Source organism: Engraulis encrasicolus, chromosome 7, assembly GCF_034702125.1.
Source record: "Engraulis encrasicolus isolate BLACKSEA-1 chromosome 7, IST_EnEncr_1.0, whole genome shotgun sequence".
Classification (NCBI taxonomy): Eukaryota; Metazoa; Chordata; class Actinopteri; order Clupeiformes; family Engraulidae; genus Engraulis; species Engraulis encrasicolus.
Genome location: NC_085863.1, coordinates 12,937,051 through 12,960,506, shown reverse-complemented (window position 1 = coordinate 12,960,506; position 23,456 = coordinate 12,937,051). Strand labels below are relative to the sequence as shown.

General features: G+C 44.8%; 2 protein-coding genes across 4 annotated transcripts in view; one reads left to right on the top strand and one right to left on the bottom strand.

Annotated features, from left to right (window-relative positions):
• Positions 1 to 1,554: 1,554 nt before the first annotated feature.
• LOC134453361 (gap junction delta-2 protein-like) lies at positions 1,555 to 5,391 on the bottom strand. Its single transcript, XM_063204238.1, has 5 exons — positions 5,158 to 5,391; positions 4,292 to 4,495; positions 3,944 to 4,174; positions 2,164 to 2,436; positions 1,555 to 1,836 (listed from the first exon to the last, which is right to left on the bottom strand). Exons 1-5 carry the CDS (start codon positions 5,389 to 5,391, stop codon positions 1,555 to 1,557), a joined length of 1,224 nt encoding a protein of 407 aa, XP_063060308.1.
• Positions 5,392 to 10,872: 5,481 nt separating this feature from the next.
• The window catches only part of LOC134452473 (vascular endothelial zinc finger 1-like), a 51,609-nt gene continuing 39,025 nt past the window's right edge, over positions 10,873 to 23,456 (top strand). For all 3 annotated transcript variants that reach the window (XM_063202878.1, XM_063202879.1, XM_063202877.1), the window contains exon 1: positions 10,873 to 10,974. In XM_063202878.1, the coding sequence (XP_063058948.1) occupies positions 10,942 to 10,974 (33 nt within the window). In that variant the 5' untranslated portion in view covers positions 10,873 to 10,941. The remainder of the gene's footprint in view (positions 10,975 to 23,456) is intronic.

Genomic DNA, 23,456 nt, shown 5'->3' with positions numbered 1-23,456 from the left:
GGTGTGCTATTTACGTAAGTGGAAAATATACAACCACACTTTGCCATGTGGGACAAGTGTCCTAAGAAGAGAATAGCTCAAAGTTACCCAAAATAGTCAAGCAGAGATGTAGATCTGTAGTGCACGGTAGTACCGGTAGCATAGCACTGGTAAGACATGAAAACTACTTTCACCCCTGAAAGTACTGTATTACACAATCACATCACTGACTATTGATATAGGGCAACAGGTGCTGTCACATCATTAGGCTCAGGTGTCACCAGTCTTCCATATTTAAACAAGAAAACGATCATTCAAAACTTCAAGCAATCACAAAATTGATTAACTAGTCACATGAAATATTCATTGTTTGTGCAAAATGTGTTTTTTTATTCATTAACATTTTCAAATCTTTGGAGCACCACACAAGGCACACTGTACAGAGTTTTACAATCTTCAAAACAGAGGAACTCCTGGTGAAAACGAGGTTTGAATGGGCATGAGTAAAGCCTCATGACTAATCTGAAAATCAGAGCAAAATATGATATTAATTTAAATGCCCAATATACAGTACTTCCACGGTTCCACTTGCGCATTGAAGACATAATTTTCAACTGATGGACTCATGAAATATAAATCAATAAAAGAAATAGCCCAGCAGCATTTTTAAAAGGACACTTTAGAACACGATCACATGGCCAGCCGTGGCCTAATGGTTAAAGGTGGGGTTGCAGGTTAACCATTTTAAGAGAATGTACTATTATGACATCACGTTCGGGGTTCCGCAGGCTCATAGGAGTCTATGTAGAACCGTAGAATCCTGGGGGAGTTCCCCCAACGTGATGTCATACCCGCAACCCCACCTTTAACCATTAGGCCACGAACTTTAGATCGATAGTGTTGGGAGGTTCAAATCCCACCTTTCCACTCCCTAACCCCCATACTGCTCCAGGGACTATAACCAGTAAATAAGTGTAAGTTGCTTTGGATTAAAAAAAAACAAAAAAACATCAGCTAAGTGGAATGTGAAGTAATGTAATTTAACCCATTGATGCCTAAAGCACCTGCAAAAATGCCTGCTGAATGCCTAAGCCCTTGTTGGGAAAGTTGCCCTCAGCCTATAAAACCCTAAATATCTTAGCCTTTGGTTCACTTAAAAACATGAAATCAATTGCATTTAAACCCAAAGAACCTCATCTTGCATTAAAATGTGTTCATTCAGCTGTAACTTACCCACATTTTTTTTTTTTAAAAAGCTAAAATCTCAAGAGCATGTCTCCAGCCTCCAGGCATCGAAGGTTAAACAACATATACGAGTCATCATGCTAAAATGGGTTAACCCATTGTGTCCTGGAGATACATATATAGGTTTTTCAGGATTTTGAGATTTTAGCTGTTTTATTAACTATGTGGGTATGTTAGAGCTGAATGAACACATTAAAATGCAAGGGGATGGTCTTGGCTTTTAAATGCAACTCATTTCATGTCTGTATGTGCTTCGGAGGCTGAGATATTTAGGATTTAATAGGAAGAGGGCACCCTTTCCCAAAAAGGGCTTAGGACAAAGTGGGTTAATCATTGCCAGGATCTTCCACCACCACGGCCCAACATGGCCAGTCTCCCCGGGCCCTTGCGATTCTCCCGCTCATCCACCCTCTGTATGGATCTGCACTGCAGCGTGGCGTCTGACTGAAATGAGATGGTGGGGACAGGGTGCCTGGGGTTGGCACCTGGTGGTGGTGTCGTCATGGAGGAGCAGCTTCTCGTCTGGACCACGGGCATGGGGACAGGGGCCTGCAGCACCACCCTGCCCTGCAGAGAGTGCTTGAGGCACAGAGGATGGTGCTGGTGCTGGTGCTGGTGGTGGTGGTGGTTGTAGGGGTGGGGGTGGCACTGGTGGTGGTGGTTATGGTAGTGGCCAGGGTGGTGGTGGTGGTGGTGGTGGTTATGGTGGTAGGGGTGGTGGTGGTTATGGTGGTTGTGGTGGTGGTGGTGAGGGTGGTGGTTGTGGTGTCTGGGCTGATGACAGTAAGGGTGTTGGTGCGTTTGTTGGTAATGCTGACAACAATCTTGTTGGTTCTGGGGAACGTGTTGGTGTTGGTGATGATGTGGGTGGTGGTGATGGAGGTAGGGGTAATGGAGCTGGTGGTGTTGATGGTGCTGATGCATGCAGTTGCAGCGCACCACTCCCAGCCTCTCTGGCTCCGGGGGGCTCAGGATGGGCGGTGGCGGCGGGGCACAGAGGCTGGAGCAGGTGGAGGCGGAGGAGGAGGAGGAGAGCACCCGGAAGATGTAGACCCAGCCCAGGTAGTGCAGCTCCACCATGTTGAGGACGAAGCAGCCCAGGCTGATGCTGAACATGAAGTTGAGGAAGATGGTCTTCTCGGTGGCGCGCGACACGAAGCAGGCCGTGCGGTTGGGGCACGGGTACGTCTTGCACCAGAACAGCTGCGGCACCTGCGGTTTCATTGGAAGGACATCATGTATGTCATGTTTACCCAATGTAATGGAAAAAAGGAGGCGCAAACAAGACTTGTGTGAAAAAGTGTATTGAAGCCGAAAATATACGACAGAAGTCTAAGGTTAACTGGAGAGACAGACGTTACGCTACTGGAGACATTGAGAATGGACTAGCTCCGAAACGTCTGTCGACTTCTGTCGTATATTTTCGGCTTCAATACACTTTTTCACACAAGTCTTGTGTGCGCCTCCTTTTCTCCATTATCTTGAGTGATTACTACTTTTTTGGGAGTGCTCGCACCAAGCAATACACGAGCATTAAGTTCAAGGCGCAGACGCCGACCTTTGTTGGTCTTTTGTCATGTTTTACCCAATGGACATAATTTTAGGTGTGGATGGTGGGGACATGTAGGAGTGGGAAAGGATCTGCACACTGCTTGCAAAAGACTTAATTTATTAGGAGCAACGTTTCTATCATAGATCTTCTTCAAGCATCTTGCATCTTGACATGTCCATACCACTTTTTTGAGATGAACCTAGCTTGTCCCCACCATTTGTCCCTCACCCTAAATACAATGCAAAAATAGCATGCCAGGACAATTTGCCATTGTAATGTCCCCACCACTTTCCAAGCCAAACCTACACCTTTGACTGCGGTTTAATTGGAAGGACCCAGGAAGAATATAATGTATGGTATGTCGTGTTTACCACCACTCTGTGTGGCTGATTATTTGTGCTTGTCAGTGATTATATTAACCCATTGATGCCTGATGTTGCGTTGCGCAACATTAGCCCTGGCGCCTGGAGCTGCATTACGCAACATTCAGGCTCATGAGATTTGAGACAAATATTACTAAAATCTCTGTTCGTTTGAGATGAATGAACACATTCTAAAGAAAGATGAGGGTCTTAGCATTGAAATGCAACTGAGGGCATATTTTTACGTGCCTCAGAAGCTGAGATATTTAGGTTTTTATTGGCTGAGGGCAGCTTTTCTTAAAAAGGGCTCAGGCATTCAGCACCCTTTTTTGCAGGTGCCTTGGGCGTCAATGGGTTAATTGGAAGGACCCCAGGAAGAATACTGTCCTACAAATGTAAGGTGCGGCAAGTATGCCAAATTTAAAACTGAGAAAGGTGCCTTCAAATGTTGGTATTAGGTTGGATATTGTAGGTAGGCTACTGCAAATTTGACATAGCAATATTTCTAAAACAGGATCCATTTGGACCATATGGCTTTGTCACAAGATACAATAAAGGGGGTATAATGAAGACCAGTTTCAGTATAAACTTAATTTTGACAAAATCTGTAGTTAATGCACGTTGCCTTTGTAGGGCAGAATAGCTGGTGCTAAAAGCAAGAGCAAAAGCTAATGGGCATCTCATAAAAACAAATAAACAAATAAAAAAATAAACCTCGAACATAATCTCAATTCTTTGTATGACCAATGCATGTAAAGAAATTGACAATACAGCGACTTGACTTGATAAAAACAAATAAACAAACCTCAAAGCCAAACAGACAGCATTGGCCAACCAGGAAGGAGATCTCCATGATGGAGCTGAGCACCACGTGGATGATGTAGATGAGGAGGACCTGGTTGGAGAGCTCCGTGGGGTCTTTCCTCACCCCCTGCACCTCCTCCTTCCCCTGGTGTTCCTCCCTCACCTCCTCCAGGGCTCTCTGCTCCACACACTCGCCCTCAGGATCACCCCGCGTCTCCTCCTCCCACTCCTCCTCCTCCTCTTCCTCTTCCCCTTCTTCAGAGTAGCAAGGTCTGAATGGAGGAGGAGGAGGAGGAGGAGGATAAGGAGGAGGAGGTGCAGTGGTGTCCTCCTCCTGCTCCACCGTAACTCCTGCTGTGGGACGATCGTCACAGATGGGAAGCCTGGTTGATGTCATCACCTTCCTCTTCTCCTTCTCCTCCTCCTCCTTTTCCTCCTCCTCCTCCTCTCGCGTTGCCATCTCTATCTCCAGTTTCTCATCCTTGGCCACCTCATTCAGCACGTAGACGATGTAGAAGATGGAGGGCGTGGAGACCATTATGATCTGGAAGACCTGTGGAAGAAGAAATGTTTTAATAATAAGTGTTTTTGAGTAATAAGTCTTAAGAATAAGTTTTTTTTTGGAGGGAGGTGGGGGGGGGGGGTTAAGCCTTTATTATTTTTTACATGGCAACATAGTGGAGGAGAGACAGGATGGGAGTTGGGAAGGAGAGAGAGACGGGGAAGGGCCGGCAAAGTACCCAGGCTGGAATAGAACCCGGGTCGGCCACGTAATAGTAATAGAGTGCCCTACCATAACCATGGTATAGCGCTATGGAAGAATAGTCTAAATGTTGACCCAGATGTGCAGGTGTCAGGCTTCCTCCATTTTCTTGTCACACTCTCTAACTCTCCTATCCTAAATAAAAGCATAAAATGCCCCCCGAAAAATAATTGAAAGAAATAATGTAAATAAAGACTCAGAAGCGCAGGTGTGAGACTTCCTCTCCATCGCTCTCTGCTACTCATTTCCCGTCACATTCTCTAACTGTCCTATCTTAAATAAAAGCATAATGTGGTTGGCCCAGGTTCGATTCTCGGCCCGGGTCCTTTGCCGACCCTTCCCCGTCTCCCTCCCAATTCGCTCCCTGTCCACCTCTCACACTGTCCTGTCAAATAAAGTCGAAAAAGACAAAACAAAACAAAAAAACACAATTTCAAAATGCAAATAAAGACCCAGAAGCGCAGGTGTGAGACGGGCGCGAAGGTGTCGTAGCAGACGTTGCTGCAGCCGGGCTGCAGGGTGTTGCAGGTGAACTTGGACTGCTCGTCGCTGTAGACCGCGTCGCCCACTAGCGCCACCAGCAGGATGCGGAAGATCAGCAGCACCGTCAGCCAGATCTTGCCGATCACCGTCGAGTGGTTCTGGACCTCGGCCAGGAAACGGCCCAGGATGGACCAGTCCCCCATCACTCAAGTCACGTCACGGGGACTATGGCAGGACACAAAGTGGCACAACAATAACAGAGACAACAACAACATCACATTGGGTTATAAAAGTCACGAGTGGCGTGAACAGTAAGACATTTTGAGGGGAAAGTGCTGAAAGGGCATGTGGAACTTCCGAGCGCCTTACTAGACATGGCTACATATTACCTTATAGAATATTATATTGTATTGCATTCAGGGCTCTAAATTCACTTTTGTCCTTACCAGCCAAAATGGCTAATAGATGTAAGCTGGTCTTCTCTACCGCCCAAAATGAAAGTTCACCAGCTTTTGGCCGGTTGTCTGGTGCTCATTTAGAGCCCTGATTATATTACATTATGTTATATTACATTATTATTCAATTGTCGAGAATTTCTAGATGTTCATGTCAACATGGACCACAATACATTATGACAAAAAAGAACAAAAGGGCATTTTTTGTCCAGTAGGGCAAAGGGGCAGCTGCTTTAGGGTCAAAGACGTGCAAAATGGCATTGTCATTCAGTGTAACGGATGCCTCCTGCTGACTGTAACTGACTATTTATGTATTGTTACAGGGAATTCATGAAAGCCTCGGCTGTCATCCATTCACTTGAAACGATTTAAAAATGATGTTTTCTTGCAGTTACAGTCGGCGGAAGGTGTCCGTAACACTGAATGAAAAAGACGTCTTTGACCCTTTAGCATGCCGATGACCAAGGATGGATCAGTCCTCCATCACTCACGTCACAGGGACTACACATACAAAGAGTAACAACAACATCAACAGATACAACAACAACATCATATTGGGTTATAAAGTCACATACAAAGAGCAAAGTAAAGTAGAGTAGAGTAAAATGTGTGAATCCCGAATGAAGTTAAGGATGCACAGCAATAATATCAGACAGGGTTAGAAAGTCGTGACCAGTCCCCCCTTACTTACAGTGTATCACGAAAGTGAGTACACCCCTGTTTTTGCAGATTTGTGAATATATCTTTTCATAGGAAAGCATTACAGAAATTTCACTTTGACACAATTATTAGTGACCTTTTAACAACAGATTTAACAGCTTACATTTCTCGTTCACTCAGAAAAAAACAAAATACAACTATTAATGTTTGAACATGTACTCACAAAAGTGAGTACACCCCACATTAAAAAACGGTAGAGAAGGGGCTGTGTTGTCTCGAATCGTCTCGAAATGAAAAGGGATTAAAAGGGAGGTCATCAGTGTGTGTTTCTACCTTTCTTTGCACTTTGAGCTTTTACATTTTGAGTGTGCACATGGCTTAAATAGATTGGTGTGAGATTTGAATGCAATCCTATGGAGAATATCATGATCTGCTTCAGTAGTCACAGTGCATGTTGACATGCATGTTTTTTTTAGGTGTATTTCAGATTGCCAATGTTGACAGCATTCATGCATCCCCAAACCATGTCAGTCCCACTACCATGCTTGGCTATTGAGAGGATACACTTTAAAAAAAAAAAAAACTCACTTGTTTACCACCACACATGCTTGACACCATCTAAAGCAAATTTGTTTATCTTGGTCTCAAGAGAGATAAACAGACCAAGGATATGGATCACTGGAACCATGTTGTGTGATCTGAAGAGACCAAGATAAACAAATTTACTTTAGATTGGTTAGGATAACTACCTGTAGCCTCTATTCCTTACAGAGGACATGGTATCCTTTCCAATATCCTGACTCCCGTCCTCCATTGTACTCGTGGCCTCGTGATGACGTCGCAAGGCGACATTGACGACAGAAGGTAAATGAAATATATCGCAAAATTTCAATTCAAAGGTCATTTTCTCATTCAAAATCAGGATATTGAATTTTATTCCCCAGAATAAAAAAAAGTTTTGTGGCTAGGCTGACAATAGGGAAGCTTTATTTTTTTTCTTCACAGAGGTGGGGCATCAGCGAAGAAGGAGGCCGCAAGCACCGTTTGAGGACAGGAGTTAGGATAATAGAAAGTACCCGTGCAGTCCTTCTTCCCATCTAAATAACACAGAGGGATGAGAAACAACTTCAGCTTTTCATCAGAGTTCAAAATCTTCTACTGCCACATCTATTGTACATCTATATGCCGGTATTTGTTTTTCCTGCACATTTTTAAGTGTTTCCAAAAGTTTCTAATGTCATATTGTTGTTTAAGCACTTACTGTTGGACACTAATTGTGAGACTTTGGTTACTGGGACACATGAGTTATCTTGTCTAATTCTTTTGTCGAAAGTGGGCCTACTTAAGCCTTGAAATTCTTCACTGACAGAGAAGAACAAACAAAAAAAACAGGCCTCCAGTAGTTCACAAGTATACTGAAAAGGAGCCAAAATTCCATAAGCATGATCTCCGAAGGGGGTGAGCTGTGATGTGTGACATGAGCAGACTGAGTACACACTCACTTCAGTACAATACACTGCTCATACACCAGAGGGATATACTAAGAAGCTGGTTCAGGAGCACACGGGGTAAGGTAAATCATCTAATAGAAGAGCCTGGAGTAGACGAATTACCTCTTAACTTAAACTGGTGGTTTACTCCTGAACCAGCTTCTTAGCATAGGCCCCAGATGTGTGCATTTTCATGTGGCCCGCAGACAAAGGGATGCCCCCGAAACGGGAGCATACCTACGTTCCCCAGGTCCTATGTTCCCAATGTTTTCCAAGTGTGCCCTTCCCAAAACTATCCCTAACCCTACTATACCTTGTCACAGGTGCAACAACAACCTGCGATTTGCCATGCGGCAGCAGTCCACTTGGAAGCAGCGGGGGACATAGAACCCTTTTTTGAAAAAAAGGGTCCTAAGTCCCCCGGTTGCGGGGAACACAGGGATGACCCTCCCCCTAAAAAAAATAACACTCGGAAAAATGACTACCTAAGCCAGGGGTCTTGTAGGTTATACAGTAGGCTACTGCATTTTAGTATTAAGTATTAATGACTGGAAAATTGCCTATGTGATCTGGCCTTTCGACCAATATTCTACATGTGGCCCTTGGGCCAAAATAATTGCGCTCCCCTGTCATACACTGGTACAGTGCAGTGTTAAATAGAGTGTTGGGCTTCCAAAACATCTGATCAGATATTCTGCACTTATTTAATCTCTACCAGAGGTTGTCCCAAGAACATTACGTGAACAACCTGGTGAAGTTGACCTACCGTACAGGAAGTGATATAAGCCTGCTAATAGATAGCGCACGGGTGTCATTTAGTTCAGAAAATGAGGACTCCATGCTCTTCTATTAGATGATTTACTGTACCTCAAGGTTAACTTAACCTGGTTTACTGAGACTGGTGGGTGGAATGGCTGAATTGAAATCAACGCTAAATATTGCACTGTAGAACTGTACGAAGGAAATCCTCAGATGATATTGTATTTTGATGTAGCCTACATTAAAACTTGTTGTGTGTTTTTCATAAAGTAGGCATTATGTGAAAGTTTTGTGGTGTGTCTGTCTATTTTTATTACATCTATCTATCTATCTATCTATCTATCTATCTATCTATCTATCTATCTATCTATCTATCTATCTATCTATCTATCTATCTATCTATCTATCTATATTTTCTTAAACACTGACCTTTATCTTCTTCTTCTTGTCCAGTGTAATCCTGTTTGATTCCAGAAAGGATGACTGCCAAACTCTGCCATGCTGCTTGAATAACTAGAAGGCCTTCATCAAACCCTGCAACAGATAGGCTGAAGCGGAGTAGTGGACAACGTATCAGAGCCCTGGCTAGAGAAACTGGACTGAATGGGCAGACCAGTCGCGTATGTATCCACCTCACATTGTGTGCATTCCAATATGCAACCTTGCTTCCTCGACTTGTGCTTGTGGCCTCGTACCAGTCGTAATACGTTGTGATGACATCACTGACAACAGCATTTTATTTCAATATCTCACAAAAGCTCAATTGTAAAGTCATTTTCTCATTTTCAAACAGGATGGTAAATGAAGAACAGTCCTCCAAAAATTGTTTTGGCTAGGCTGACAGCGAGGAAACTTAATTATTTTCTACACAGAGGCGGGGCATCACGGCAAAGCGTGAGGCCACAAGCCCAAGTGGAGGACGCAAGGTCACATATTGGAATGCACACATTGCACCTCTGATAACTGCACTGCACGGTGAGAACAAAGAACACTCATGTACGGCCGCACAGCAATTGAAATGTACAATGGGTCACCCCCTTTTTTTTTCTCCAACTGTCAAACAGTGTTCAAAGAACAGGCTGGAAAATCCACTACAAAACTGGAACTATTTTTGCTTGTTTGTTTGTTATGATGACACAAACCTGATGTAGGCCTAGATGGCCAATCATGTGTCTGCATATAGCCTGTTTAGCACAGAAGAGCCCAGTTGTTTAATAGTCCTAATTAAGTGTAACCTGCTGATTGAAAGGTTATATCTAAACTGGCGTATCTGCCTCTCCATATAAATCACACCATAGGCCTATGACCTACATCTGGTTTAAACATCTAAACAAACAAAACCAAAATATATTTAGGCTGGCAATTGTTTCCAGTGTTTTCTTACTTTTGTTTGCCAGAAAACTGGTTGACCAGTAGACCTGCATAAGTTACTGAGACACAGGCATTAGGCCTACTTCAGATTCTATTTTCCAATGTAACCAGCTGCATATAGTCTCTGACTGTCTGTCCATTGTGTTCATGTGGGGTGTGTGACAATCAAATTAGGACATTAGGCTTACATTAGGGTCTAGTCGCTGCTTTTTTGTTTTGTTTGTTTTTTTGTTGTTGTTAAAGGCCTCCTCGAGGAGTTGGGCCAGATCACCAACATTTTCACTGAGCTTTCTGCAACTCGTGATTGATACAATGAATTTCTTCCACAGTAAAGAGATTCTTAAAGAAACACTTAAAACGGATACATCTTTTTTTTTAAGAAAAAATATTATTAATAATAGACTAATGGCCTATGTTGTAATTATTAACTTTAGACCAAATTAGGACATCTCAGCTCAGCTCTGATAACGTTTCAAAATGAACTGAAGTATAGCAAAGTTCGTCAAGTGTGCGCTGAAAGCAAAATCCTTTGTCTTGAAAGAACAGCGATGTATCTGAAAGTCTACTTCATTTTCATTATGTAAATCGTTAAAAGCAAGCCAGTCGGGTTGTCCTACAAAGCACGCGCATGTAATTCAAGAAGAACACCTCGCGACAGCAGCAAGCGATTGATCAAGTTCTTGCCATTTTTCGAATACCCCCTATGGTCCGACACAGTCCACGCCAAAGGGAACGTCTTGTAATCTTAACATAACTTCTAAAAAAAGTGCATAGGTTTTGATCATTTGTACAAACAGTTTCATTACAACATTAAGTCAGAGACTAAATAAATGTTGGTAGTGGTGCAATTCAAATTCGCTGACGCATAATTAGTCATTCACAAACAACTCCTCCCCCACGGGTTTCTCGAAATGGTTTGGTCCTAGGGTTACAGGAAGTTGTAGCAGCTGCCATGTTTGGCTGCTTTGTTGTAGATTTCTTGTAGGTTTCCTGCAGATTTTTTTTCTTAAGTGTTGCAATGGAACCGAGCTGGAGTACATTTTTATTTCAGGTAAGATTTGTATGTTGGTTTGTAAATTGCGATATCTTCTGGATACTTTGTAATAGTTACCCCACTTTGTTTTTGATATAGTTTTGGTTAAAGTATATTTTAAGTAGCAAGCTAAAGCAATTCTGGCAAAACAATGGTACATCAATCCTAGGCTTCCAGCTGTGAGGAGGGTATGACGCTAGGAAAAATCAGTTTTTCTCTCTGAAAACGTCTAGGAACACAATACTAGACCATATTCCACCGATCCCATGATTAGAATGACTAACTTGTATGACTTCAACGCCGAGCTTTGTTTTATTTCAAGCTTGATCAAAGCTCGCGAACATGAGGGATCATCCGTCGCCTCCGCCAACGCCACCACACAAGCCAGTCTTGTTTTCTTTGGTCGTAACCGTTTTGTTTGATATGGATGAACTATTTATACGTTGTTTATTTCATTTTCACTTATGAATGCAGTATGAAGTCTTTGAAAGTGAGGGGAGCACTCTCGGAAGGGGGTCTGTGTGTTCGGAAATTCAAATAAGTGCGCTGTGATTACTTTTCCCTGAGCCCTTTTAGTGATTCAAATAGCTGTGTAACCGCGGGTTTGGAAAAGAATGCCAGCTATGCATTTAACCATTCGGTTGGCGACAGTTTTATGAACACCCAGGTCCTCTGATTATGTCATTGTGTGGTCGTGATTGAATTGCGGTGCATCTGTGTCTAAAGATTGAATCAGTTGTGTTTCAGTCGATTATGCACGAGGGCTATCGCGAGTGTTATAACTTGGTTGTAGCTGGCGGGCTAGCCGTCTAGCTGGCTACATTGCGCACAACTCAAACCGTGCGCTTTGCTAATGCTATCAAAGCCACAGGCTGGATTTTATGCCCAATGACTTGCGCACGCTATCGACTTTGAATCAACATTTTGTGTATTGTTGACAATTGTTTTGTGTTTCATCCCCGGCGTATCCATAGATCTCTCATCATAACTTGTTTGTCGTTTTCAGCGCGAGTTGTGTTCTCCGCGCGTCACAGGGGGGCAAGTTTTAATTTCACTCCCAGGGTCTCTTCCCGAACTCCGTGCTGCGCTTGGCTTCTGTGTGATTTTTCATGCGCAAATGAATGCCTCGGCTTCTTCTCAGTGGGCATTTTCGTGTATATGGTTGTGTCTGTACTAGATTCGTTGTCGACTGAAACGGCCCCTTTTCACAAAGTCATTGTATGCGGACGGTCGAGTAGTTTAATTATTCTGTATTTCAATCAGTGCTTCATCATGTCTTAGTTATTTTCCCCTGTACTGGCGTCATACCGACACGGCTCGCTGTAACGTTGCCGTCAAGGCCAGCTGCCAGGGATGAGTCAGGGGACAGCTCATGGCACTAGACATGACTACATTCGGATATATGCGATGCATGTTGGTAAATAGCTCCCTGCCGTGCTAAAAATACTCCTCCACCACCGCCACCGGGCATTGGTTTTGAGCAGCCCGGAGAGTTGAGGCTGCTGCCAGTATGGCATGCGCAGACGGTCAGTTCAGTCTATCATTACGCAAATGCTACTTGGGCATCCGCAGCTATTCTTGCTCTTTGGAAAAAAAAATATATATACGTGGTTAAGTCTTATACGTGGTTAAGGTTATAAATGCGCTGGCGCTCTGTCGAAAGATAATGAGCTTCATTCCCAGGCATGCATAGTGACTTAGTGAGTTGTTTTGAATGCAGTGCAGTCAGTTGAATGAGTGTTGAAGTCGTGATGCCACTTGTACCCTACATCAAACCTCACTTTGGCATCAGTAAGGTGTTCTGCCATGTTTTTAACATGGTATCATGTCTGCTGTGATATTGAAACTGATTGTGAAGTCTGTTTGCTGTGCTGCTGACATCAAAGTCAACACTACCCACGGCGCCGCTCCTCTGTACAGTACACACTTTCTTTTGATGTGTTCAGGGTTTTTTAATGTTTCTACTTGCTCAATGTCTGGGAAACACCTGCAACCTCTGGTTGCCTCTGGAAAACTGTGGAATGAGAGCCGACATGACTAGTACACCTCACTGCCTTCATTCATCCTGCCCTGCCGCCTGACAGTTGGGGAGAAAATTGGACCAGTTTGATCTCTCCTCCCTTTTAAGTCACACATCCAACATTTAAAAAAAAAAAAAGGAGTTGTTGTTTTTTTCTTTTGCTCTGTGTGTACTGTACGTGTCTGCTTCAGCATGTGTGCTCAGATTATTATGGGGTTGTCTGCCTTGCTTGTCCCCAGGCGAGGGTTTCTCTCAGCCTCATAGTGCTTTGAAGTTGCCGCCATGATTGTGACAGGTAAAGCCACTGTATCCTCAGCGCACAGAGGAGTACAGCTGTTTCACGCTAATTGGTGCGCACACACACACACACACACACACACACACACACACACACACACACTGTTGGCCTGGGCTTCAGTTTTGTATCGCGGTTATAAGGTCTTAACTTGGTCCTCGGCCACAATGGGTATTCGTCTGGCATAGATTTAGTTTGGTGTCATTTAATTTTTAGTTATTTCATTGTATTGAACACGCAGCAGTTTGATGGTTCACTTTTTTAGATGCGTTAGTAGGATATCAGCAAATATTCCATGGTACACTCTCACAGACCAGGCCAGAGACTTAAGTGAGCCTTGCTTCTTGGGAGACTTTCCTATTATTGCACACCTGGACATTTTGTCAGGGAGTTGTCAGTGATTCTTTGATGTGGTCATGGAGGATGTTGTTGATTTTTATTTATTTATTTATTTTAGATTTATGTGATTTTTAGATATATTTTTTAAACATTTTGTGGTTTACTTATTATAGGACAGTGACAGAGGGACAGGAAACGAGTGGGCAGAGAGAGAGAGAGAGAGAGAGATGGGGAAGGACCGGCAATTGACTCAGGCCGGAATCAAACCCGGGTCCCCAGCGTAGTAGTAACCCAGTGCCCTACCGTCAGGCCACGGCAGTGTTGGGTTTTTATTTTAAGGTGCTGCAGGTACAATAGAGCCGTGCGTGAAGTGAAGTAGCCTCTCGCAGCACCGTTTGCGTGTTAGCGTGTTGGCGTCTTACACACACACACACACGCACACGCACGCGCACACGCACGCACGCACGCATGAGTGAGTTGGTTTCCCACCTCCGCTCAGCCTAAGTTACCTGCCAAGGGACAGTTGGTCAGTCTGAGAGGGGCAGGTTGCTTCTTTCATGTCGTTTGGAGTTTGGGGTGCGCACATCCACAAAGCAGTTATCCAGGTGCCAGACAAAAAGTGGTAAACAGTGTGATGAAGTGGTCTGATGAACTGGGTATTGATGAACTGAACTGGGTATTGAAGATGAACTGGGTATTAGCTCCAAAAATATAAACTTTATTTCATTTTTACAAACAGCAACACTTTGATCCAACAGTGGCATCATCACACTGCTTCTGTCATGTCACCATCTCCTCTGCTATGTTGCTCTCACTCACTCAGTCCACCAGCGACACTGTTGCTGCCAGATGCTTCGACATTTGATCAGAGACTCTGGTCGCCACATTCTGACAGTTCAGTTTGGAATGGTGTGATTAAAATCTTCTAAGGCACGGCTCCTTTTTTTTTTTTTACATGTCTCTGTTACCAGAATGCCAGTGACGAAGCACTCCATTGGTGGAAATGGTGCGTATTATGCACCTGTAGACTTTATAGTTCTGTGGAAGAAGAAATTGGTTGTAGCTCGTGTTTCTTCTTCTTGTGCCTGTAAGTTGTTAACTTGTTCCAAATTATGGGCAGTGTAGACACGCATGCACGCACACACACACACACACACACCACTGGGGTCCGGGTGTCCCTTTCATGTGAACAGTGGTGTGTGTGAGCAAACGCAGGCCTTTTGTCAGAGACTATGAGCAAGCGGACTGTGTGTGTGTGTGTGTGTGTGTTGAAGTACGTGTAATCCTTTTAGTGTGGTGGCTGGCCAGGACTGAAGCATGGAGAACAGTCTCTACGTTCAGTGCCTGGGCCCTATTCCCATCAGAGGTACTGAGGAGCACACACACACACACACACAGTAAAGCGTATGACTCACAGGCTTCCCGCCAGGTTGGGAAGGAAGGATAGATGGATGAAGAGAGGGGGAGAGAGAGAAGTGAGGGATGAAGAGAGGGAGGGAGAGAGAGAGAAGGGGAGCGAGTCAGCCGGTGAGCTGGCAGCGGGAGAGCAGGAGAGGTAATGGGCATCTGGATGGACAAAGTCACCTTATCCCCACGTGTCACTGTTTAGCTCTCTGTCTCTCTTTCTTTCTTTTTCTTTCTCCCTCCCTCACTCTCTTTCGACCTCACTCTCCACTTCTACCTCTCTCTCTCTCTCTCTCTCTCTCTCTCTCTCTCTCTCTCTCTCTCTCTTCCTACCTACCTCACTCTTTCTACCTCACTCTCTACTTCTCCTCTCGCTCTCGCTCTCTCTCTGTACCTCTCTACTATCACCGCCCCCGCCCCCCCCTCTCTCTACCTCTCTCGCTCTACCTCTCTCGCTCTACCTCTCTCTCACCTGTGTGTGTTTGTACCTGGTATGATATGTAGTTGTAGAGGATCTCTGTGTCTCCTGGTGCCATTAGGATCCACAGCGGCCACCGCTGCGTTGGCAAGTCGGAGATGTTCACTTTTCACCTTATTGATTCGAAAGTTCATTTTTAATGAAATCCACATCCAATCCAAAAGTAGAGTAGAGTAGAGTAGAGTAGAGTAGAGTAGAGTACTTTTATTAATCCCGAAGGAAATTAAGGTGCCTGTCAGCTTACATAAATACACAAATACAAATACAAATGACGATGATGGACTTGTGTACACAGACTTGCACTAGGAAGAAAAGAGGAAACTAGACTGGCGTCCTATACAGCACACTGTTTAGTAATCATTTAAATTAACGTTTTGGATAGAGTCTCAAATTAGGCACTCGGGTTCCCGCAAAAAAAGGTCTCCACACAAATCCCATAATGCCATTTGTGGGATATTATTCCCTTTTTCCACCCGACGACGCAAGCGGAGTCTCGAGTTCTGGTTTTGGTTTTGTTTGAGGCGTGACTAAAAGGGTTTCAGTCAGTGTTATGACTGAGTGGTTGAAAAGATGGAAAGTTCTCAAAATGATAGGCTAGGCTTCGATGCAGTGGGGGTTCAGTGTGGCACCACTGTATCCCCTCTTTCCTTGCTCTCTCTGCTGTGCTTCACGTTGTCATAAACAGTGGCTATCATGTCAGATTTTAACCCAAATCGAGTTGCAATGCTTTGGTCTTCTTTAAGTGGCTTACCCCCTCCTCCTTTCTCTATGGCCTCGCATGGTATACTGTTGCTTATCTTTGAAAAAACAAACGCAAACCAAGTTGGTACATTGGTCTCGTTTGGCGCTGCTGATTTTTCCTTTTTATTTACAGTGCTCAGCATGGTAGGACAGTATTCTATCCTTTTTAGAACCAAAGCCAGACTCAGTTGCTAGGCTAGCATTGCAACATGTTAGCCGTACTGCTCTACAGGCAAAGTGCAGTAACCAACTTTTAAACACGAAACATGAAACTGAAGAAAAGGTATCCAAAGCCTTGGATATTGCAGTTCCAGCATTATTGGCAAAGCAATAGCTCTAAAGCTGGACACATTTGGACCATACGGCTTTGGAACAAGATAAGGAAAGTGTTTTGAAGACAATATTCAGTTGGGAGAGCGAGGCGGGGAATCGAACCCGGGTCGGCCGTTTAGCAGATGAGTGCCTTACCGTTAGCAGCACCCCACAGTAGGGCCTTGGCCATTTTCAGTTGTAACTCAAAATATGCCGTTACTGCACTTTGCATTTGTAGGACAGTGTAGTTGGACAGACAGAGACAGACAGAGACAGACAGAGACAGACAGACAGACAGACAGAGACAGACAGACAGGCATGCCACAGGTAGCTGGACTTGCTCCACAGCTTGTGTCTGCAACAGTCGTCCCGCTACACTAACCAGACAAGAGACAAGACTCCCCGGTACAGTGGCTTTGTCTGGCCTGTTGTGATTGTCCTCTGCTTGAATATGCCACTCTCTCTCCTATAGACCGCTGCTGCTGCTTTCATATTCAAATTTTTAATAAAAAAAGAAGCTTAAATCCCCAAGAGAAAAGACGACGGTGTAAAAGAAAGATTAGGCGTACAATTTGTTGCGCGGCAAGTAAGCTGCGTCTCGTCCAGCCTGAGACCCCGGGCCCTGCCTCAGCCTCAGCCTCGGCCCAGCCCAGCCGTGCGGCACGCTGGCGGCCCGGCCAGGCCCAGCCCAGCCCGCGCTGCCCATTGTGAAGGAGGAGGTGGGTGTCTTTAGAGAGTGTGCCCCCCCACTGCACCCCTCCCTTCCCCTCTCTCCCTCTCTTGCGCTGGGTTTGGATGTTATTTGCGTTGCTCTGACCTCAGCCTTCAGAGCGCATTTGGATCAAAACCGTCAGAGCGGCGTGAAGGCACAGCAGGCTGCTGCAGTCACCGCGCTGCTCTGCTCTGCTCTGCTCTCCTCTGCACCGTGTATGTGTGTGTGTCTGTCTGTCTGTCTGTCTGTCTGTCTGTCTGTCTGTCTGTCTGTCTGTCTGTGTTTCTGTCTGTGTCTCTGTCTGTGTCTCTGTCTGTGTCTGTGTCTGTGTCTCTGTCTGTCTGTCTGTGTCACAGACATGCACAAATGTTGACACAGGAGGCAGACTACCGTAGGTGTAAAAATGAGTCTTTCCAATAATTGAGTGGCCAATCTTACACACCTAAACTTGCATAAATGCACACAAAAGGCACAATACAGATGTTTGTAGTCAATATTATACAGAAACAACCCTAACACATATACACTAGGGCTGTAACGATACACTCAACTCACAATTCGGTACGCATCACGATTTTGAACGGTTCAATACACCCCATGATTTCACGATTTGCCAATGTTATAGAATACAATTATGAATAAAACTATAACAGATTGTAAGTAGAATAGGTTACAAGAAGCTACACATAATTTTAAAAAGTTTAAATACAATAACTATGATGATTTGAAGCTTGTAAGCAGTAAGCACCATCACTTCATATCATGTGGTAGTTGTCTGGACTGATGTGTCACTGGGTGTCAGAACTTTGAAAGAGTGTATCACGATACTGCCTCCTTGTATCACGATACGGTATCATGAGTCTGTGTATCACAATTTCTCGGTTCAATACAATATCGTTACAGCCCTAACACACACACACACACACACACACAGTGTCCCTGTGTTAAACAGCGAGTGACGGAGACACATGCAAAAAGGCTGAGTGGCGATAAAGATGCTTGTAGTGCTGAGAAGGGGCTGACAAAGCAAACCTGTAGCGACACACACACGCCACACACCACACACCACACACACATTTCCAGAGCACAGACCTGTGAACGCAAGAGGGAGGGGAAGCCTCCGTGAATCCTACCCCGGGATTCCCTCAACGTCGCTGACTGTGTGTGTGTGTGTGTGTGTGTGTGTGTGTGTGTGTGTGTGTGTGTGTGTGTGTGTGTGTGTGTGTGTGTGTGTGTGTGTGTGTGTGTGTGTGTGTGTGTGTGTGTGTGTGTGTGTGTGTGTGTGTGTGTGTGTGTGTGTTCAAGCCTCTCTGCCTGCCTGCCTGCGTGTAGAGAGAAGAGGAAAAATGAGGAGAAGAGAGGGTGTGACTTGGAGTGTCTGTTGCTCTCTCTTGCTTTCTATCTAGATATCTCTACTACAAAGGGAGAAAAATATTTCATGAGATGGGAAAGATTGAGAGAAAATGAAGTGAGAGAGTGACAGGGATGGGGAGAGAAAGAGACAGAGACACAGAGAAAGAGAGAGAGAGAGAGGGAGTCTATTTGTGTCTGTGCTGAGAAGAAGAGTTGAACAACACAGAGAGAGAGAGAGAGGAGAAGAGAAGAGAGCAGATTGAGGGAAAATAAAGTGAGAGAATGACAGGGATGGGGAGAGACAGAAACAGAGATAGAGATAGAGAGAGAGAGTCTATTGGTGTCTGTGCTGAGAAGAAGAGTTGAACACAGAGAGAGAGAGAGAGGAGAAGAGAAGAGAGCAGATTGAGGGAAAATAAAGTGAGAGAATGACAGGGATGGGGAGAGACAGAAACAGAGATAGAGATAGAGAGAGAGAGATAGAGATAGATAGAGATAGATAGAGAGCGATAGAGAGCGATAGAGAGCGATAGAGAGCGATAGAGAGAGGGAGAGAGAGAGAGGGGGGGGCTATTGGTGTCTGTGCTGAGAAGAAGAGTTGAACACAGAGAAGAGAAGAGATGAGGGAAAATAAAGTGAGAAAATGACAGGGAGAGATAGAGAGAGTCTATTGGTGTCTGTGCTGAGAAGAAGAGTTGAACACAGAGAGAGGAGAGAAGAGAAAAGCGGAGTGGGGCCGTCCGTCCGTCCGGCGCGGCGTCCATGAATAGAGGAGCCAAATCAGAGAGGACTGTGGCACAAAGCCCCCCCGCCGAGCCCCCAGCGCATCACCGCCCCCCCCCCCCCCCCAGCCCCCCAGCCACAACAATGGCCCAGATGAAAAGAGGAGGAGGAGAATGCAACAATCCATTTTTCTCCTCTTTCTCAACCCCCCCGCGTTCCCTGCTCCCTGCTTTCTTTTTCTTTTTCGCTGTCCTTTCTTCTTTGTCCTTTCTTTTCTTTTCTTTTTCTTTTCTTCTCTCCGCTGTGTTTCTGTTTCTCCCTTGTCCTCCCTGGCTGCTGCCTGCCTGCCTGCCTTGCTTGCTTTGCTTGCTAGCTGCATCCCTCATCTCCTCCCCTCCCCTCCCCCCGCCCCAAAAACAGCTCTTGGGGACGGCCGGGTGATCGTGAAAAGCGAGGGGTCAGGTATTTAACCCGGGTCTTTGCTTGATTACGGAAGAGCGTGTTGTCGTCTTAATTGTGGTGTCCTCTTTTCTTCGCTCTGCGGCCATGGCGTGGTGCAGACCTTTTCTCCTCTTGCCCACAGTGTCTTTTTTTTTTTTTTTTTTGGCTCATGTCTAATCCCTCCTTTCTCAGGACCTGTTAACAGTGAACCAATACAAATGCAAGGACAGATTAGTTTTTTTCCTTGAGGGCAAACTTTTTTTGACCAATCGTGGTGTGCTTGTTGCTTTCCTTGAATATTATATGGCAAACTTTTATTTGACCAATCGTGGTGTGCTTGTTGCTTTCCTTCAGTATCATTGGGCTACTATCCATCTCCAACGCATCACAATAAAAGCATTACTGGCCATCATCTTCTTTTGCATATGGTGTTCAGGCCTCCTATAGAAGCAATGCCTTTCGAGATGTGTGATTAAGCTCGACAAATTAAATCCCAGTCTGTTTGATGTAGGCTTACATGGACGCACATTACTTATTGCATGCATACTAATGTGCAATGCATATTTTCTTATACCAATGGTTGTGTTTTCAATTTTAGTTTGTTTCATTTTTTAATCAATCTTTATCGCCCCACTTTTTAAAATTGAAAATCTTTTTTTTTTTCCCATGAAAAATGAAATATCAGTTCATCTGTGAACTTTTTTTTGGTTGTTGAACCTCAACTGAAACTTGGCCATGGGCCCATATGGGTGGTTTTCTGAACAGATGACAGTCTTTGATTAGAGAGTCTGTGCTCGGGGGGCTGTTTCAGCTAGCTGTGGCTCTACTAATCCAGAGGTAGCGGGCCCTAAGTGTTTCCCATGTTTGCCTATGGCCAAAAGGGGCCCCTCTCCTATTTGGGATGCTCCATTGAACCACAATAGGCGCGCTGAGCCCCCGTGTTTGCCCTCCTTTTATTGTGCACTTGAGGGCTGCCGCAAGGCCAGATGTGCCATTGTCCCGCCGTATTGACGCATTGTCATCGCCGCCGCACAGACCCCGAAGCGGAGCAGGACATGGACATCCCAACACCAGTTTACACCATGTTTTGGTGAAGAGAAGAACGCGTTCCTTCCTGGACATGTTCTAGTTCACCAACACCAGTTTACACCATGTTTGGTGCAGAGAACGTGTTCCTGGGCATGTTCTAACTTAGTTCACCAACACCAGTTTAAGTTACACCATGTTTGGTGGAGAGAAGAACGCCTTCCTGGACATGTTCTAAGTTAGTTCACCAACACCAGCTTACTTGTAGTTGATGGTGAAGATTCATTGTGCACATCCCAGGAAAAGGTGCAGCACAAAGGTTGACTGTTTTTAAAAATATATATATTATTTCATGGCTGGATTACGTTTCGGCTTTTTTTTTTTTTTTTTAAGTGTGTACACACTCTCATTCCGAAAACGACATCAGTTTACACCATGTGTGGTGGAGAAAACACTTTCCTGGAAATGTTCTAGCTCACTAAATCTACTCCCCTGAACCACTAGGCAGTCAAGCTCAGGTCTCGGGTCCTGCAAAGGAAGGCAAAGATCACCTCAATTCACCAAGCGTGAAGCTGAGAAACATTTCTCATCTCGAATAACAAACACCAACATGCATTGACTCACTGACTGAATTTCTAGCCTTATATAAGGCTACATAAAATTGTGTAAATGTTCCAAAAATAACATTTAAGCACATTTGCAGTGAAAACTCACGTCTCTCTGCACTGCGATAAAATGGCAGGCTACTGAATTTGGGTAAGATTACACCGGATTCCATAATGCAGTTTACACACAAGCTGACTGTATTATCACACTGATCAGGGAGAAATTCTCATGCATAAGCTTACTCTTCTCTGAAACAGCAGCACTCATGCATTACAATAAAAGCGAGGCTTAAACTTGCTTTACAAAAAGATTTTGCAAGACTTTCAGCAGTGTCAACAATTGAACATCAGTGATCAATGATCAATGCGGTGGTATGAAACGCACTTTGTGAAGCCAAATTTTGTATTAATGAACACAAAATGAACGAACGAACGAATGAATGAAATCATGTTGGACAGATAAAGTGATGCTGATGCAGTATATGACCGCACGCGAGGTACGGTGAGGGAGAGCTACGGCGGGAGCGGGACACAGATGCCTATTTGTGTGTTAATTATTTATTTGTCTGCAAGTCTGCATCCTGTTCCTGAAAAACACAAACTTCTGCCTGCTGGCCGTCCCTCCGAGAGCTCAGCCCCCTCATGCCCCAATCTAGGTCACCGCCTAGTCTGGACAGACAGCCACTCGGGACCAGAGGAACAGGCGCTTTTTCAGATGTGTGTCGTGTGTGTGTGTGTGTGTGTTGGTGTGTGTGTGCAGGTTCTGTGGATCTATGAGTGTGTTTGTGTGTGTGTGCTGTGTTAGTGCGTTGTTTTTATGTGTGTGTGTGTGTAGTACTTGTTGTGTGACTGTGTGTGTGCCAGTGGTGTGTGTGTGTCTCTGTATGTTGTGTTTCTTTGCATCATCAAGCATGTGTGTGTGTGTGGGTGTTGGATATGTTATGTGTCTCTCTTTGTGCGTGTATGTGTGTGTTGGTGTGAATATGTTGTGTGTGTGTGTGTGTGTGTGTTGGATATGTGTTGTGTGTCTCTGTGTGTATGTGTACATATGTGTGTTGTTGTGAATATGTTTTGTTGTGTGTGTGGGTGTGTGTGAATGCATGATTATTTTTTAATGTTGGAGAAGGTGTAGGTGGCTCGCCTGCCTGCCTGCCTGCCTGCCAGCGTGGTGTTGTTGACGTCAGCTCAGCTCAGCACAGCACAGCACAGCGTCTGTAGGTGCCCACTTCACACAGTGCCGTGGGCAGAAATGTTCAGTTCCCTTCCTGTACCCAGTGGTGCTATTAGAGATGACACAGACACAACAAACACACACACATGCACACACACACACTCACGTGCGCACACACACAGGGGCACGTACACACACACACACACACACACCTACACACCTTCATTCAGTCAAGCAAAGCCCTTAATTTGTGTGTTTTAATTCAGGATGGCAAGTCTGTGGTCAGTGTTCCTGTGAGGCAGTGGTCCTGGTGAATAGTGAATACCTGGCATTTTGTTTGTTTGTCCGTCCCTCAGTGGTTTTACTAACTAAGACCTACCTCATGTTTGTCTCTCCCATGAAGCCTTTGGTGCGCGCACGCACGCACCCACGCACCCAGGCACGCACGCAGCATGAGTCAGCATGAAGCCCATAGTGGTGCCAAACATAAGCTCTGCATCCATGGTCATTCCAAGTGGAGCTAACTAACCTCCAGCCCTCCTCGCTCCTGGGGCCCACTGGTTGACCTGGCCTGATGGTAATCCAAGTGGGCCTTGAAATAATTTTCTAAATCAATAAATGTTGCTGGTGGCTGTTGACTATTTATTCCAGTTGTATTGTCTAATGCAGTGTTTCCCAACCAGGGGTGCCTGTTCTAGGGGTACACGAGCACACTGCAGGGGGTACATGGAAAAATATAATTTTAACAAATACATGGAGCTTAGTTACATTGGGATAGAGAAAACAAGATAAAACTTGATTTAGGGGGTACTCATGGCACAACGAAAATGCTTAGGGGGTACAAAAGACAAAAAAGGTTGGGAAACACTGGTCTATTGGC